Source organism: Antedon bifida, chromosome 3 (assembly GCF_963402885.1).
Source record: "Antedon bifida chromosome 3, ecAntBifi1.1, whole genome shotgun sequence".
Lineage (NCBI taxonomy): Eukaryota > Metazoa > Echinodermata > Crinoidea > Comatulida > Antedonidae > Antedon > Antedon bifida.
Window position 1 is genome coordinate 34,935,632 of NC_136228.1, and position 19,445 is coordinate 34,955,076.

At 34.4% G+C, this 19,445-nt stretch overlaps 2 protein-coding genes across 2 annotated transcripts; one reads left to right on the forward strand and one right to left on the reverse strand.

Annotated features, from left to right (window-relative positions):
* The first annotated feature begins 5,338 nt into the window (after positions 1–5,338).
* LOC144838406 (putative G-protein coupled receptor No18) lies at positions 5,339–6,604 on the forward strand. The gene has a single exon (XM_078693744.1). It carries the CDS (start codon positions 5,339–5,341, stop codon positions 6,602–6,604), a length of 1,266 nt encoding a protein of 421 aa, XP_078549870.1.
* Positions 6,605–8,114: 1,510 nt separating this feature from the next.
* LOC144838449 (uncharacterized) lies at positions 8,115–19,071 on the reverse strand. The gene is made up of 2 exons (XM_078693816.1): positions 17,415–19,071; positions 8,115–9,985 (listed from the first exon to the last, which is right to left on the reverse strand). Exons 1-2 carry the CDS (start codon positions 18,150–18,152, stop codon positions 9,974–9,976), a joined length of 750 nt encoding a protein of 249 aa, XP_078549942.1. The 5' UTR covers positions 18,153–19,071; the 3' UTR covers positions 8,115–9,973.
* Positions 19,072–19,445: the final 374 nt, after the last annotated feature.

The window sequence follows — 19,445 nt, forward strand, 5'->3', positions numbered from 1 at the left end:
AAAAATGCATCTTTTTAAACGTAATAGTATGTAGCCTACATTAACGTCATGAAACCATGAAGAAAAAATAAAGAGAAACTAACCTGTTTTCTAGGTATATTAAACCATCTACCAAACACTTTCACCTTTGCAAGATCACCTGTAAAATATTCAATCTCTTCCTCACATTGTTTATACAAAGTATCAGCTGAGCTTTTATCAAGAAGTTGAATGTAATCACAATCTAAATTTTCTCTCGATATTTTGTGCACTGGAAACTTAAAATATGGGGAAATCATCTGCTGCTTATCTGATTTGATTAGCTTCCGAGTGAAATCTATTTCATTACTTTTACGTGCCTCTGTTGGTTCCTTTGTGTAGTCATCCTTTACCTTTTCAGAAGGTACGTTGCATTCTGTGGATTTTCTTTTGGAATGAGTGAAACCAACTGTTGGTTTATAGGCATTCATTCTGGTAGAGCTCTACTGAAATGTCTATTTTGACTACAACATTATACACAATTTACCCATATATTTATACACACTAAAATAATTTATACATGATGTCAGTAGCGTCCCTCTTTACCCACCTTTTGTTTTATTTTAAAAGGAAACAAAGAAATCTTTTCGTAAACGTAACCAATTTAAATGAAAATAAAACTAAACATCATAACGGCACACATTAAACTTTAATATGTCAAACACCCCCCGAGTCACTGCTTTTCAATTTCTTCCCCTTTGTTAACAAATCCGGAAGATGATTAATTACCTGTCGGTAAAGTTCAATCAAGACATACTTATTATTTAACTTCATTCATATGAAATCACCAATATTTAACTTCATTCATTCTCATCTTTTTGTTTTAGTCATTGTTATAATACCCGGATCAAATAACTTATTTTGTTACGTTGATTTAATTAAACCAGGTGCATCTGTTATTGTACACCCTTTTTAAAATTACCGCCAAGTACATGACTAATTCAAATCTTACAACAATCTTTAACTTCCTTAACCTATTGTCTTATACTATTCCCATTGTTAACCATTGTGTGAAATGATATTCTCTATTGTCTTAAACTATACCCATTGTTAACCATTGTTATAAAAACACCTGGCGGATATTACGTAATCAGGAAAATTCATTTTGGGCTGGGCTGAAGTACCTTTCTTTCTACTAGAATTAACACATTCATAGAGTTAATAAGTCCCAGTCAGCCTGATATGTTGCTATTGATATATCTTAAGAAAACCCCGACGTTAATTTCTGAAACTGTCAGCCCATGGTCAACAAAAGCTTAGTTTCCTAGTAACAAATTAAAGCGCGCATTGGATCTTTATTGTGTGTTACTGTACTGTATATGTTGTCCGTAGAAAACAACGAACCATTAGAAAGAAATAATTAGAGCTGAAATGAATAAATATTTTTCCAACCAATTATAAAATATATTTTGTTTCTTACTTTCTGTATTATTGCACGCGGATGCGGACCTGGACCGTCAATGGATCGATGAGAAATTATTATTATTGAAAGGAGAAATATAGGCTCTTTCTTCACCAATTAAAACAATTAATTGCCAGAGTCTACTCGACAAAATCGTTTTTATTTCGTCTCTCACTTTCATGCACGTAGCTAACTGGTTTTTCCAACAAAGGGCCAACGGGACGTTGATTTTAATATCACTTTTTAGTTCCGCAATTAGGTAATCGGATTGGTTCCCAAACCTTAACTGGTTACTGACCATGATTTATGAATGTCTTTCTAATAAATCCTAACATTACTATTATTTATACTGTTGCTGTGATCAGTATGTTGTATTATTATTAATAACATTGTGTAACTCAAGGCCAATAATAACGACAAAATAGACATTATGATTGGTCAGTACTTGTCCAGTTGGCTAGCCATAATATCATTATCCGTTTTTGATTACGGCCTTGGTTGTGACAACCGTTAAATTAGATGCCACGAAAATCCTCACATCTCAGTAGTCATCCTGAATGCATCATTAAGATAAGTCCGATTTACTAACGATAGGCCTAGCGGTAGTAGCATCATTAATGTGAGCAATGTACGGCGTCGGTGATCCGGCGGCGGTACAAGTCTCCTGAATTGGAGAGGTTTATTATAAATGTCACTGGCCTAGGCATTAAGATGTTCAAAATTGTCAACTTGATACTAAGGTAGGCCCTCCATTTCAATTTTAATTATTATCACATTTATTATATTTATCAGACATGTTAGGACGGGCCTACAATGATATATCAACAATAATGATCATCGTTATCAGTGTGGTCACGTGTGAGGCCGGGCAATTCGAAAGAGAAGAGCTTATTTACGTTCGTGAATCTAATAACAATAAAAATTATTGAACAATTTTTGTATCAACAGATACTAGGCCTAAATAATGGCATGAAGATTACAAGAACAATTTAAGCCATGACTATAATCATCATAGGTAATACTGCAACTATTCTGAAATTTATATTTTTTGTTTCCCGGCTGATAATACTACTAGGACGCGTAACTAGTAACGCACTGTGAGTTGACCAATGACAATTAAGCGACGGCTGTATTTTCTCCTAGCATTGCTCATAAAGTATTTATATGGACAATTTTGGCGTATTTTGGCAACTTAAGCGCATCATACAAGTGTATACAGTGGAAGGTTGTCATTTATTATTGTTTACTTTTTATATTGAAATCATCTTCCAAATAAGAACTTCAACTAGAATGGTTTCTAATTATTAGACGGATTTTTCATAAAAAGGTCATGATATACTGTATTGTTACTACCCTACAACTTATGAAAATGAAAACGGACTCAGGTGTCGGGTTCCTAATAAGTAATTTAATTGGCATTATAGACAGACGTTAGGTTCATCATCTTTCACATGTTAACAACACATATCGATACAGTACTATACTGACGCCTATCGTTATCAAATAATATTTCTCCTAGCTGTTGAATAATAATCAAGACATTCGAGAATCATTATGCTCCAATTTACCGTGCATTCCTTGCCTTCAAAATCTGCCGTGTAAATAATTTTTTAAGAATAGCAGAGCAAGTCTATTAATTGTGACTCCTGCAATTTGCAAGGCAATTAAGCCTATTCTATCTATCGATAAACTAAATCTCGCAGCTGCGTGCATTCTGTGTTCAATGTCATTGGTCATGTCGTTGACAGAAACACTAACTCCTTAAGCAAATGAAAAGTTAATTAATCAATACAATTTATAACTTGGTGTTTTATCTTATCTCATTAGTTCTACATTGTAAAATGTAGATCATGTACAGGCCCTATTGTACTATTTACGACATGAGGTTGGCTCTTGGGTTTCCCACCGTAAATCCTGGAAAGCTTGTTGAAACATCACACATTCTATTCTTATTTTATATCATGGAAATATCACTAACATCAAATTAATAAGTTACTTACAATTCTTAAATCACACAAGAATAAACACAGTAAGAAAATATGTTTGTCTAATATGGCCTATTTTTTTACCCAATTTTCAAATTTTATGAAAAATCAAAACAGTGTTAAGCTCTGTCTACACTATCAAACTAGTTTGACAAAAAAAGTGTGATGTGCCCAAATATGGTAGTGATATGCTTAAATATGGTAGCGATATGATTTCATCATTACCATATATGGGCACATCATATTTTTTGTAACATAAAGTTTGATAGTGTAGACAGAGCTTAAGTATATCCAACGACTGCGACTCGGTCGGTTGATGTATGCTAAGATGGTAATAACAGCTTCTTCATTTTTTGCGTACAATATTTTAAATGTTAATATTAATAAAACGTGTACAAGCACAAACAAAGCAACAACACACACGTCTAATGAATAAATAGACACTACTTATACCTTATCACTTTGCTATGATATTCGTTATAAGTATCACTTAACTAATAAGCATCCACGTGCTTAGAAATAAAGCCAAGTTAAACAAGGCTAAAATAAAGTGATTCTTTTTGGACTAAACGCCTGTATGTTATTAGTTAATGCAAAGCTGATTGATCGTAAATAAATTAATAAAGCCAACTTTTTAATTTTTAACCATGATGATGATTTCAATTATAAACTTAGAACGATACTGGTTGATATTACATTACATTTCATCCTGGTTAATACAATAACTTCATCCATCTAATGTAGAATAGATGATGGAAGAGAAAAATCATAAATGCATTTCGTGACCATATTGCCTGTCCTCCCCAACCTGCACAAAATGCCATACACCACCTTACGCTGTAGTTCGTAGAATGAGCAAATATTATTATTATCGTTATAATATTGTATCAACAGACAGTACCGTATTTAAATTTACCATTGTTACATAACAATGTTAATTGTTGCTGGTCCGTGGTTTAGCATCGTTACATTCTGCTGTCAGGGGTTTACCACCATAAATTAACAATGTCATCTGCATTGACTTACCCTCGTTATAACTCCTCATTACTTGCAACACTTAATTAACAAGACACTCATTCCTAATAAGCTATACAACACGGATTTTATGATTACAGGTAACGAGTTTAAAGATTACGTAAATAATGATAAAAAGTATTTAGGGATTACACTGCCAATGTCAAGTATTCACTTGCTGTAGAACGTGACACAGGTTACTGTAATTGGACCTGTGACATAACACAACATTCACTCAACACTACAATTAATTGGAAACTATATTATTTCTTTAAATAGGTATATGATTGGGATCGTCATCAGGTGCCAGTAAAATTTACATTACGAAATATTGCCTGATTTGGATCATCAGAGGCCACAGAACTAATTAGCACTTCGTTGAGAAGTTTCTCTGATTTTATCTAGTACTAGGCCTATTATTTATAAAATCTCGAAACAACCAAGCAACAACGCATTTCTTTCAAAGGCATTCCAGAATGAAGAGTGTTTTTCTATAAGATAACACAACGCATATAGCTGTTATACTTTGAATTTGTTGGAAAGGCAGTTATTTATTTAGATTATTGCTATTAGCTGAACAATATTAATTCTAAAGATATTTCAGTATATTGGTAACGTAATACATTGATAACGCAGTATATTGGTAACGCAGTACTGGTAACGCAGTATTGGTAACGCAGTATATTGGTAACGCAGTATTATTGATAACGCAGTATATTGGTAACGCAGTATATTAGCAACGCAGTATTATTGATAACGCAGTAGGCCTATATTGGTAACGCAGTATTGGTAACGCAGTATATTGGCAATGCAATACATTGATAACGCAGTATTGGTAGCGCAGTATTATTGATAACGCAGTATATTGATATCGCAGTATTGGTAACGCAGTATTTTGATAACGCAGTATTATTACAGGATGACGGAATACTACAATGTTACAGCAGAGCCGGACGAAAGATGGACGTGGGACAGTTACAAGATCGGACTGATCTCTCTTACGTTATCTATTATTATCATTACAACAATCATCGGCAACATTCTTGTTATTGTGTCAATTGTTACGCAACGAGCATTACAAACTGTTCAAAACTATTTTATCGTTTCACTTGCCGCCGCCGATTTGACGGTTGCTGTTTTTGTTCTTCCGATAAGTGTGTATTATTACTTGATAGGATATTGGCCGATGAGTTTTACCGTATGTGATCTGTGGCGTACGTTAGATGTATGTTTATGTACAGCGTCTATTCTAAACCTTTGTGCAATAGCTCTAGATCGATATTGGGCGATTACTGATTCTATCAATTACGCCGCAAAACGAACGCGTTGCCGCGTACTGACCGCAATAGCGGTAGTTTGGGTAGTGAGTATCCTAGTGTCTGTGCCGCCGTTATTTTGGTTAGACGACCACGAACGCTATTCTTACGATAACATAGAAGACGCGCAGTGCAACCTTTCAGATGAAAAAATATACATAATTTTGTCGTCGTTGAGTTCTTTCTTTTTACCGTTTTTACTAATGAGCATAGTTTATTTACGAATCTACTGGGCCGCGCGAATAAGTTTGAGATTGAAGACAAATACAATTAAGAAGAATTCTATTCGTAAAAAGGAGGAGTGTGAAACACACTTTGTTGAACAAGGTGAAATGGAATTAACAGATCTTCAAAGTTATAGTCCAATCAACAAAGCGTCAGTTAAACGAGCACACTTTCAATCTTCAAAAAACACAAGTTTTTCGAAATCTCGTGAGCGTCGATCGTTAGAGCCTTTATACGTAGCGGTGGATGAAAACGAAAAAACATCAAGTCAGATTCAACAAGGAGTCGTTCGAGTAGGAGAGGTTTGGAGTTTGATAGACCAACATAAACAACAACAGCAAAAGATTAACTTGAAGAAAGAACGAAAAGCGGCTCGAACACTTGGCATCATCGTAGGATGCTTCAGTATTTGTTGGTTTCCTTTTTTTCTTATGTACGTCATCCTTCCTTTTTGTTCATCTTGTTCAGTTAGCCCACAGTTAGTTCAATTCATCACTTGGGTGGGTTACATCAACAGTATGCTCAACCCAATTATCTATACCATTTTTAATCGCGATTTTAGACAAGCATTTGCAAAAATTCTATTTGGTCGCTGTAAACGGTGCAGGCAATCTACACAACAAGGCCGACTGGCTCGATTTTGAATTACAGATTATTTCGTCCATTTTCGAAATGCTATATTTTGCTGTTAGAAAGTCATATTGTAATGACAGCAAGTTTAAGCAACTTTTAAGACATTATTTCACAATTTAGTCACAATTTTTACTAATTCAGTCATTGCATGTACCACGACCACCAACCAAAATGACAAAATTGGTTAAATAAACCGTGCTTATACGACCGCCTATAATTCACTGCGGACTCTCGCACCCCACCCGCATTATAGTTCCGTTTTCTATAAATAGGCGTATTCATATTTATATTTTCAGTGTACGAATCGTAATAATTATTATTAACGTTCTATTGATATTCAGTTCACTCAGGTCGCAAGGTCGTGTCAGACTGTTTTGTGACACTAGTATATAGTGGAAGGTAGTCTACTTATGATATTTGTGTTCAAAATGCATATTAATGTCACTCTTATTTTTGATAATGTATTGTTTTCTTAAGTACGGTGAAACAATAAAATTAAAATTTTGAAATCCTTGCTTTTCTTTTACTATTCATTGTTTCATCATTCGTTCGTTCGTTCATTCGTTCATTTTCGTTCGTTCATTCGTTCGTTCGTTCGTTCATTCATCGTTCGTTCGTTCATCGTTCGTTAGTTCATTCATCGTTCGTTCGTTCATTCGTTCATTCATCCATCGTTCGTTCGTTCGTTCGTTCATAATTAATTCGGTTTATTATGTTGATCATAATACTGCAACACATGGCATAACAAAGTGATTTTAGTTATATTACATAAAAGATGTCTAGTACGATGATAATTATATACAATAGTTCTAATTAGGCGAGTAAACATATTTCCGCTGTCCTAATGAAGAATCCTAAAATATTCGGCCCGTGATCTATTGTTTATTAATTACATTAATTACGTCTGTCCTTGTGTGTTTTGTGTCACAGACTTTAACTACTGAATACATTTATGAAAGAGGCGAATTATTTAGAAAATCAATTCCGGTTGACAATGTTTTGAATTTAAAATGTATGGATATGATAACAGTAAAAATCAACGCAGGAATGAACAAGATTAAGCTTGGTTCCCACTAGGACGCAACGCAAGAACAATGTAATTTGGCCTTTCACAAGCGATGGATTATTCGAACTGCGTTTGTCATTGGTCAACTAGGTGCGTTACGTCTACGCCATTGCGCTGTGTCCTAATGTACGCAACCAACGCAACGACGTGCGCAGCGCAAGTGAGACAGTTCGGATGACCCATCGCGTCGTGATTGGTCAAAATTACTTGGGAACTACATTACTTGCGTTTAGTGTGTGCGCGCCATTCAATCCCGTACGTCTAGTTAGAATCAAGCGTTATTTCGCAAACCTGACGTCCAAATAATATTAACATTAATTAGATATACGTTTTGGTTAGTCGATTCAACTCAATTCAACTTTATTTAACCACGGAGGCCCAGATTAACACATGGTCGATGTCAAATAGTAAGGTGTGCTGCATGAATAACAAAACATAGACATGTTATATTTCAGATGTTCTTTTATTCTAGCATCAATGCACTAATAATTCAAGCAGTGCAATTACATCGAGTTGAACTGAATTACGTTACGTAAAATTGCAGAAGCAGAAGAATTTAAAACTTGAATAAATTACGTTGTAAAAATCTTAATATTGCAGAATTTGTTAAGTAGTTATTAGTGCAGGGCTCATGGGTCGATAAACACCCGATCATTACAGTAAAGACAAAACCCTGTACGAGTCCAATTATATAAAATGCCAATCAATGATGTCTACAAGATTTACAAAATACGTGTAAAAGTTCAATGACATCAGTTGTTTAGAGGGCGGTATATCAATAATTAACTTTGAGTCATTATACAATCATTAAATTAATAATATAATTCAACTACTGACCATGAACATACTAATAGTAGCAAGAATTTGCAACGAATCAAAGGCAACGTGCTGAAGTTAGAATGAACAAGAGTAGGATCTGGCCTAATCTTACTACTAGTAGTAGGAATACAGTAGCCTACAGACGTTTTGAACGTTCTTTCTTGAACAACGTTCTAACTAAATGAGTTGTGAACAACGAACATCAGTACAACTCCTGAAGTAATCAGAAATGTGTACTCAAAGCAATAATGTATAAAAATACATAAATTGTATCTCTAAGAAACAATCAGCATATTATGATGTAATGTCAGATGTTATGCAATATCTTTTTCAACAGATCAAATCTGATAATGAAATAATACCAGTGCAATTACCTTAACGACGACGTAAGGGGCGCACCTTCAATTTACTAGCGTACTCAGTCTACTACTCAGTAGTACTAAGCCTACACATATAATTAGATAATCTATTATGAAATTTAGACATTTACACAACAATTTTAACTAAATCTATTATTTGCACAAAGTATAAACTTAAGTGTTGATTACGATGATTTCATTAAGGTACATATTGCATTACAAATAACTACAGATCAGTGTAGAAACATTTAATTTGAGTGGACAAAAATCGTAGGCTCATAATCTTTTTTAAAAAATACGATAATGTACTTAAGAATATAGGGCGAGATATATATGTGGTTTGCGAATAATTAAGGGATTTTAAACTCGAGGACAACGTGGTAGGCAAAGATAGGGAGAGTTCTTTTGAAATATGTAAATTTTCTGCATATCATGAGCAGTAGGACGGAAGTTACCATTGTAGAAGATATAGGACGGAAATAAAACTAAATAATCATCATTTTCCAAAGAATTCTAAAAACTTTGATGACAATTAATAGTAAGGACGAGTAAAAGAAGGGCCACTTTCTTCAGACGTTCCACGACGACCAAAATTTAGTGGGACGGATATTGAAAACATAACATAGTTTTAAGTAGCATAATGTAACGCCATAAAACCACCATGCACATAAACAATTGACGCGCGCGTACACAAATTGACCATTATTATCAGCATTTAGACACGCGCGTCAAATGCGGTTCTGGTGTGTTGTATGACATCACACGTACGGTACGCAACGGGATTGGCTAATAACCAATGATGGGTTCTTTAAAAAATACGAATTACAAATATACTATTAAATCAAATATTAATTTGAAAAGTTATGGAGGGAAGATAAATACTGTACTATAATATGATGTAATTTTGATGATATAAATAAATAAAATATAACTAAAGGCTTTGATAATAAATTAACTAAGTGTGCAGACATTAAATATACTGTACATATTCAATACTGTAATAAAACGATATAATTTACAACAAATGTTACAATTAGCACTAAAAGTATAGGGACGGAATTTGAGAGACCAAGTCGACGACCCTCCACTTCATGTACTTCATGACACCAATAGTGCATACCGCCCTCTATAAACCATCACAGATCCGTCTGCAAAAGAAAAATAATAATCAATACGATTATACAAAAAGAAATGTGAACTAATGGAGATAAGAAAACCAAGTATATAAGTAGGCCTATATATGATAAAAACATTAATTCAAAACGATACGATTTCACGAATATTACTAAATATGGAACGAATTGTGTTGTCTCAGACAAAATGTAATGCTTTAAATTCCTTAAAAATTGGTTAAGTCTGTATTTTACACAAAAAAATACGAACTAGACTTGAATTTATGACAAATTAATTTACTTAAAAAAGTTTAGGTGTAAGAGTGATCGATAGAGGGCGAAATCAGCAGAAACGTACCTTTGCTAAATCTTTACTGAAATTATAATTTAACTGCGAACAAAGAGGAGGCAATCACGGTACTTAATTCATGCATTGTGACTTGATGCAGCTGTGAGCTGGCCGTGTGCTTCATTTGTATTCAGAGCAACTTTGGTTAATAATTGTATTTAATTGAATGGCCAGGCTGATTAATTAGCAATAGTAAAGCAATTCAAGAAACTCGTGCATTTATCGAGTAAAATTTTAAGATTAGGCCTACAGTTTAATTAATTATCGATAAAATTGATCGCATATTGTCGAGTGATTTTATGAACAAAAATCTTAGTATCAAAATTTACCGAATTATCACTTAGTGAATATATTGGCAAATCAAACATTAAGATGGCCGAAGCTGATTCCCGAAAAAGAACTTCATGCCGTCAAGCTTGAATGATTCCAAACAGAGCATGACGTAAACGTGTGTGATCACAAAGCGTGACGAAATTACTTGGAACATCTGGATATTTTTCTGTAACCAATGGCAACTAATGGTACACCTTTGTAAGGCAATAGATTCAAATTGTATGCGACGAATTTTGATGTGTGTAATATCAATGATTATCTATAACACGCGACAAATACGTTATTATAAGACGACTCTTTATACTTCGCATGCTAAGGACATTTTCTTCTTTATTTTCGCCGACAGACAATAGCTGTAACAATCATGGCGCCAAAACAGGTGTGCGCATCATATTGTATCAAATATAATTACAAGATAGAAGTTCATTAGTATGAATGATGACTGAAATTCGAAAGACTTTGATATGAAATCTTTAAAAATATATCTTGAAAGAAGATCGGAAAACGTAAATGGGACCGCGTTACAGCCATAGAAAGTTGATTAATTGATAATCATTGTATTAATTACTATTTTAATTAGTTTCATGGTACGGCATCGCTAATCAGTAACCAAAACGTGGAAACATTTTCATCTGGTTTCGATAATACAGTACTGGTTTATTCAGGAACTCTATCTCAGTAACAAAACGGTCCTTTAAGTTTATCAGACCAACAATAACATAATATTAAAATTTACACATTAAAATTCTAATTTAAATATTAAAATTCGATCACTTTCAACGCGCGTACGCCTAGACATACATCATTATACATTTATAATAAAAGAGTACATTCTTGCCATCATTCTTATTTACTGTATAATCGTACGTATGATTAAAATATGATTAGATCACGTGATTGAGGGAGCACCAATGTCGGCTTGGGTACCCAGATGTACGTAGAGCCGCTTGGTGTGAAATATTAACAAGTGATAAATACTTAAATTTCCATAAGTGTGAAATATGAGTAAATGTAGGCAGTAAAAATAAATTAAACTACACACTACAGATGTTGATTGTTTGAGACACCATCTGGTGCGCATATACCCTCCAGGGGGGCTATCACGTCTGCCCAACTCAAAAACAACACGCAGCAGCAATATAACTACAATATGTTTACGATCCCCTCAGCACCAATTTCAACTGCATATTTTATTACTTTAATTGTGTGCGGCTAGAAAACCCATGTAATGTACCTTGTTATACACAAGTCCGTCGTTTTACAGAAACGTATTTAAAATTATTTACACAACAATAATAAGAGAAACATTATCAAGAAGTGGTCACAAGCTAAATTAGAATGTTCGCAGTCAAATTGGACTAACAACCAAACCGACGGAATTAAGAACCATATAACACAAAAACAGTAGTGTGACCTACTCATGTCAGGTAAAGCCCCGAAGGATCACAGGCTAATAATATCATATCTTGCTCTTACCGAACACTATCACAGCCTAGAGCACAGGACAGCAGGTGGGAGGATGATCAAGTCCACTTCAGTCATAACTTTTGTATTAAAAAGTGAATGTTCAGTCGAAGTGACACGCAAATATTAACTATGGAATTACAGGCGTTTCTATTGGATACAGCGTCATACATTATCTAGTTCGTACACCTCACTCATTGTTACCAGTAAGGTTTATTAGAGTAGATTTACAATACTTTCACTCGTCCCTAATTGGAGGAAATGTTACAAGAACAGAACTGTAAAAATAATGACAAAATGTCAATCAATGTCAGAATGTTCGCCTTGATCTTTCTATCGTTCCCCCTTGCACTAACTACCATGGTATGACGGGGGTGGGTTGTGCGGTACCCCTTCACGCAACTGTTTGCAGACCTTCTCCGTACCCATCAATCAAGAAAACCCAATTCACCGTGAATCATCACCACAGAACTTCGCGCAGATTATATTTTTTCCGTGTCGCTCACATCAGATTGAGGTAACAGATGAAATATTGAAAAACATGAACTACCGTACTGTAGGCTACACTTCGGTTCATACAACCATAGTTAGAATTCAGAGACACGTTATGACGGTATTTTTAACCACACTATTAGTTTTTGGGCCAACGATATTAACATGACGAAATATATTATACGTTAACTTTGCGCAAACGTAAAACAAATTGATGGCGCGTTCGTATCGTAGCGCCGACTTGTTTTGTAAGAATGTGTGTGACGTAGCGACTCATAATAAAAATCAAACAGAAAATAAAAACACATCAAAGGGTTAAAGATTGATATCGAGGCAGCACGTACACTGATGCTAACAACATAGGCGTACTTAAGTCTAGATATGCAGATGTATACTAATTACATTATCGCAAAAATACGCACATTCGCACCTCGAAAGATACACGGTACACTGTAGTATGTATTGCTGTAATTACACGCCCGTTTCAAGCCCAATATTTATTTGCGCCAAATCCCCGCGGCCGGTTACGTTTTACTACTTAAAAACACCGAAGACACGATCTTTTGCCCTGAACGGAAATAAGAATTATGCAAATTAAAAGCGTGCAAGATTCTATGTGTGCAATATAATGGTCGTGTAATTAACCCACCGCGTTTATTGCTGTTTAATATCAATGTAGTAGTTATTAACAGCACTTGATATAGGTTTTTCGATGTTTGACAGTTCTGGAATTAACCGAGCCAGCAGACGTGCGAAGTACTTCCGAATGACTCAAGCCCTGTTGTATATCCACAATTATGGACGGGGCGCGAAGCTGTCAAACACGCCCAGAGGAGTTTTCGAAAGCTATCGAAACGAATGCAAGGCAGGGAGGGGGAAGTGGTGTTGATAGGTTTCGTGATTGTCAGGGGAAGGCTTAGGTGACAGTGCGTACGTGCTTAAGACACTTCTACCACAAGGATTGGGTTGTTCGCAGATCAAAGGCAACTATTACATCGACGCGAAAATCAAGGGCTAGTAGGCCTATACTCTTTCGGTTTGAATGTGACATCAAGCGTTGAGTATTTTGTACGTGTATGTTCACTACGCTTGACGCGTTTATGACGTTGCGCGTTAAACGCATTACGTTTGGATAAATGCAACGTAATAGTAACCGGAGTCCATTGTGAATTATGAATGACGGAAAAATGCCACTCTTCTAAGGAGATTGTTATGAAATAACTTTTTTTTATTTTTTTATTAATTTAATTAGAAAAAGGGTATTTTAGATCTTAAAACTAACGTATTTATATAATTATTTGGATACGGGAATATTAAGGGTTTTTTTCGGAGTAGAGGAAGTTTGGCCTTCTTTTCTTTAACTTTTCGTTTTAACCTTTGGCCTACGGTTATCGCACTTAAAGGACTTATATTTCTTGGAATACACAATACATACACCCTAAGCGCACGTTTTCGTCGTGCAGTGATGGTATATGATGGGAAATTCTAAAATACCTATGCCCTCAAGTCAAACTGCCAAGTGACAACATTTTCAGAGGCATCAGATAATTACAAAATACCCTTTACATGCTGGTTCTGCCTATAGCATCAGACGGGTGTATGTGTCGGTTTGATCATTGTGATAGTGGCAACACGAAATTAACGCGCGCGTATGCATGACAATGAAACGCGCGCGTATACATGTTGATGATTATTAATTTTACACGCGCGTGTCATAAAGGTATCCCATTGAGAAATCGCTAAATTAAACAAATTAATATTATTAAAGACTGTCTATGAAAATAGGCAAATGATAGCTTCACTTCCCTGATTTGCTAGGCCTATATTTCGATACTTCAAGCATGGACCAAATAAGTTCATGCTTCAAGACAACAAGATATTTATGATGTATTTGGTTTATCATTAGTAATATTAGTTTTGGGTATTTACAAATTAAATATCAAGGAACAAATTAAAATGTTATGATTAAAAGTTACGATTAAAAAAATAAAAGCCAACAATATATTTTCCGTAGTAATATTAATTATATGCCTACCCATCATGTAAGAAGCAGCCAACGATTGAACATCCGTGATACAGACAGTACAGATGCATTTCAATTTAGTTATTATTACCACACTCTGCAGATCACTGTACACCATATGACATTCCGTTATTTATTATGTTAGTCTGAAGGCTTAAATTCATTCAAATATAGATGTATTATAATTTATGTTAAGTTATGAATATAGTAGAAATGATATTGTTGAAATCAAGTTATGACGGTACATTATTAAATTTATTGATATTATATTGCCTTCGATTCAATTTTATTGACTCTTTATGCTGTTTTATGTACCCAACCCAGTCACTATTATTTGTTAATTTAACACAGCACACAGGTATAGTATATTATATATTTGTTTTAGGCCTAAGTGCGGTATGTTTTAAACATATTGAAGTAATTTTAAAGATCAAAGTTCTATAATGTTAAAGAAGAGCAAATTTCGTACAATCATTAAGTCATTCAGTTCAATTAAAAACCTTATTGTTCGTTATATTAAACATTATTTGAATTGCATTATTTATTAAATTAGTTCAAAGTTTAAATATTTATATAGTAGCGACAAATGTTAAGTTAGGTTTGAACAAGACACACAGCTGAAGATTACGATTATAATTTTCATCAATAAGACAGTATCATCTTCTAAGAAATTCGAGTATTTGTATGTTTTAAAATAATTTAACCATCGATTTATTTACTATATCTAATATTAGATAGGTTAATGAATATGCAAATGAGGGAATTGTTTGAATACACAGGTGGTAGTAATGTAAATATACACTCAAGAAGATTAGTACTTCTGCTGACAAAAGATTAAATATTGCCGGTCTTTCTTCGTAATTATACAATGGCACAATAATAAAATATTAAATAAGTATATAAAGGCATGGAAATATACATTTAATATTACTCAAGTTTATTAAACATTTGCGTGATTCAATTTTGTTCTTTTAAAACCATGATTACTTTTTTCGATTCATGATTTTTATTTATTTATTTTTTTTTTTATTAAAACGTACGAGAGAATAACACGATTGGTGTATATATCAAAACAAATTGGTAAAAGGGTCTTTACATAAACTTTGTTCGTTTGTCCCCCACAAAATATATGAAAAACCAATTGCACTTTGAATAGGTCATCAATTAAAAAAAATGTTTTGTTAGGAATACGCCTCTTTGCACAGCTGGTAAATACAATGCTAATAAAACAATTGTTTTGTTTACACTAATACAGATAAAAGTAAAATCACACAATTTTGTATTCAATTTCTTTGTATTCAATGTTTTAACTGTAATTCCTGAATCATCTAAATCTATTATATTGTCTTTTTTGGGGAAACACTCTTCACTTTAATTCGGTGATGAAGGCAAATCTCTTTTTTTCGACTATTTTTCTACACTTTTTAAAAATATACATTTGAAAAAACAAATCAAACAGTGAAAAAGGTAGAACAAACCTAACGTGACCTTTCTATCTTTGTTTGGACAAATAAATAGCTTTATAGGCCTAATACTCCAAAAAGCGGAATTCTATTGTTAACGTCGGTTGTGTTGGTCTAAAAAATAACAATAGAACGTGGTTTCCGGTAAGTGTGGTCGATTTTGAAAAAAAGTAATTAATAAATCCATGTATCAAAATTATAATTCAAAGTTCACATTGAGTGTTATTGCATTAGTCGAGCACTATATTTATAGAAGTGTTCGGGCGATACATCGTAAATATTGGAGTTCACTATAATATCTCTATGATTGAATATACTCGTTTAAGACTACGCTAAGTAACACCAACATAATTATCCAAATGTTATTTATAAGAAGGTTTGAAATATTACGAATATATTTTTCATTCTTAATTTAATAATCTATTGAGAAATGGACATTATTGAGGCAACTAAGTACGATTACTACCTCTGACCAAAAATAACACATGAGGCCTACATCACGCATCATGCTATTAGGCCTATATACAAGGATAATATTATGAATCGGATTTCTGAATTTTCTTAGGCTTACTTAGATAAACAATACGTTTATTTTCTAATAGCATCAAATGTTGTAATTATCGATAGACACTCATTAAATTTCCGATATTAATATTCATGATTTACTGCAGTCAAGATCGATCCGATCGACAGATATAGACTTGAGTAGTTAGATCGAACTTTACACAAACTAGGCCTACACGTCGAAGGTTTTGAAATACTCTTTTTGCAAAGCAATAATAAAGTACACACAAATCCATTGGAATGGGTTGCGTACTAGCAAAATACTGGTTAAACCTTAGAATATATTATTAGGCAATTGTGTTCATTACTACGAATTGAACTTTTGTAAACAATTAAAATAGGCCTTAGTTAAAAAATTGTGGGTTTTTTTTTATCACTGGTAGCTTTTTTTTTTTTTTCAAGTTTTGAAATTTCAAGAAGGTGTTTTGAAATTTCAAGAAGGTGTTTTTTAATGGTGTGTTCCATCGTCAAGTCCGTATCATTTCAACCAATATTTTTATATATCAAATATCATAATTCGTTTCAATAAAAATTGTGATTTTTCAATACATACAATTACAGTAAACCATTAATATAATATTTTGGCAAATAGAACGATAAGTTTACTAAACTAAACATGTGACAACTGGACCAAATAGAACGATAAGTTTACTAAACTAAACATGTGACAACTGGACCATTGCGTATGTTTCCTTCTATTCACGCACACTTTTTTATGTTCTTTTTCAGTACAACACGAAGAAACACAACAATCACTATAATTGTGACATAACTTACCTTTCTTCGTTTAGATCTCCCTTCTGCCTGCAATGTTTTTGTACAAAGTTCAACACACTCCTCAAAACTTATGTCATCGTTAGAGTCCGTAGTAGTAGCACAATCCACATCTGCTAGACGAGAAAGTGCTAAAATATAGCAACATGCTATTTTTAATATGGCCAATTTCGACAGTTTTTGGTTATGAGAATACGACGGTACGGCTCTGCGCAGTCCTTCAAACGCCGCACTGATCGTATGCACACGGTTTCGTTCGCGTGCGTTGGCGACGATTCGTCTCGAACGACTTAAATTTTTATAAGAACGAGTGTGTTTTTTCCTGGGTGTCTTTACGGGTGTATCTTCACCAGCACTAAACGAGTAATCAATAGGAGAATGTTGTTGTAGTTCAGTTGGGCTTGGACTCGGGCTGGGAAAAGGGTTCCCCTGTATTGGTGTATGCGTCTCGATCGAAGAAGCCATCGAAGTATTTAAACTAAGTTCATTGTCAGAGTCTTCGTCGGCGGAGCATGGTCCTTGTGACACGATATGGTCTGCTGTATCTTCTATGACTGGCTTGTCGCAATCCGAGGTGTTAATTCGTTTAGGCTCTCTCTGCTTCCGTTTGTTTCTCCTGCTTGATCCAGATTTCATCGGCCTAGGCAAATTCATCTCGTCCGGTGAATTTTCCCATCCCGTTTCAACCCACTCATCGCGTGCCACATGATCACGGGTTGACTCTGTCTCTGTTCCGTTCATGGGTGGTACAAGGGGTATTTATATCGAACGAGAAATCAAAATAGCGCTTTGTTCTACAGAGTCAAGGAGAGAATTCGTATTATTCTGTTGAGTGTAAAGTGTTTGTGGTTAAGTTGCTACGCTTGAGCGATATTGTCTTTGAATGCGCCCAGATGTTCAATAGTCAAGCTCGATTGAATTGCATGCATAGACGATGAATACAAACGGCATGCGAAGATCTGTTTCTCTCTAGTTGATTAAACGATTGTTATCGAAGGCTTAGCAGCGCACACAAATTACAATTTCAAATTAAAATCGGTATATGCATGATAACTGTTGCCTTGTCGATCGTGTTTCACAGCTACGCTTCTCCCAGCCGCTTTTATTTATTCAGCCCGCTCAAATTAACCTCACACCTGGCTCGTACAAAACGCCAACCAGCTCACCACCCGGCTACTTAACGCTCTTCCTAATATTAACAAGACGTTCAAATTTCATATCCCAGGCGATATTATTCTGTTTTCACAATCCACGAATATGAATTACAATAAATTCCAGATCATGAGGTTTTTTAACTGTAAACTTATATAATATATAATATTAAAATCGATAACGTGTAGTATAACTGTAATATTAACATCGATAACGTAATAAAAAAATGGTAGGCCTATTATCACCTCACATCACCGTTACAATCGCGAACATGTTTCGATTATGCGTTAATGTTTACGCCAGCTCTGTTAGTGATCTGAACAGCGTAATTTCGTTTTACATCCGGATATACCGACGCTACTTCTTACCACCTGTGTGCCTGCTAATCAGATAGAATTATTCACAAAGGACGTGTATATTGCGAATATTGAGTCGCCTATGTAAACACCAGCGCCAGGTTGTGATGTATTCATCTATTGAATACGCTGCTTAATCGATGAGCGTTGAGATTTTTAATAAACTTCTCCCGCCGCATCTAGCGTTACCACTCTCAAACAATATTTCATCATAATTGATGGTAACGCAAACTCATTTAGGATGACGGGAAAATCGTTGATGAGCATTGTGAACGGCCACTGAACTATCGCGTTATTTAGCATTTTAAATCAGGCGCTCGAAATCAGACTAAACGACCATCATGGAGGAAGTAAAATGAACTTCCTTTATAATATAACAATGTATTTAGTTGTGATTGCCGAGTAATCTGATGGGCGCTTTTCTTGAAGCGAGTTCGAATGGGTCCCAAGAAAACATATCACTATAATGGCGAATATGTTTGTAAATCATCGAAGATAATATTAATCATTTCAAATATTATTCTAT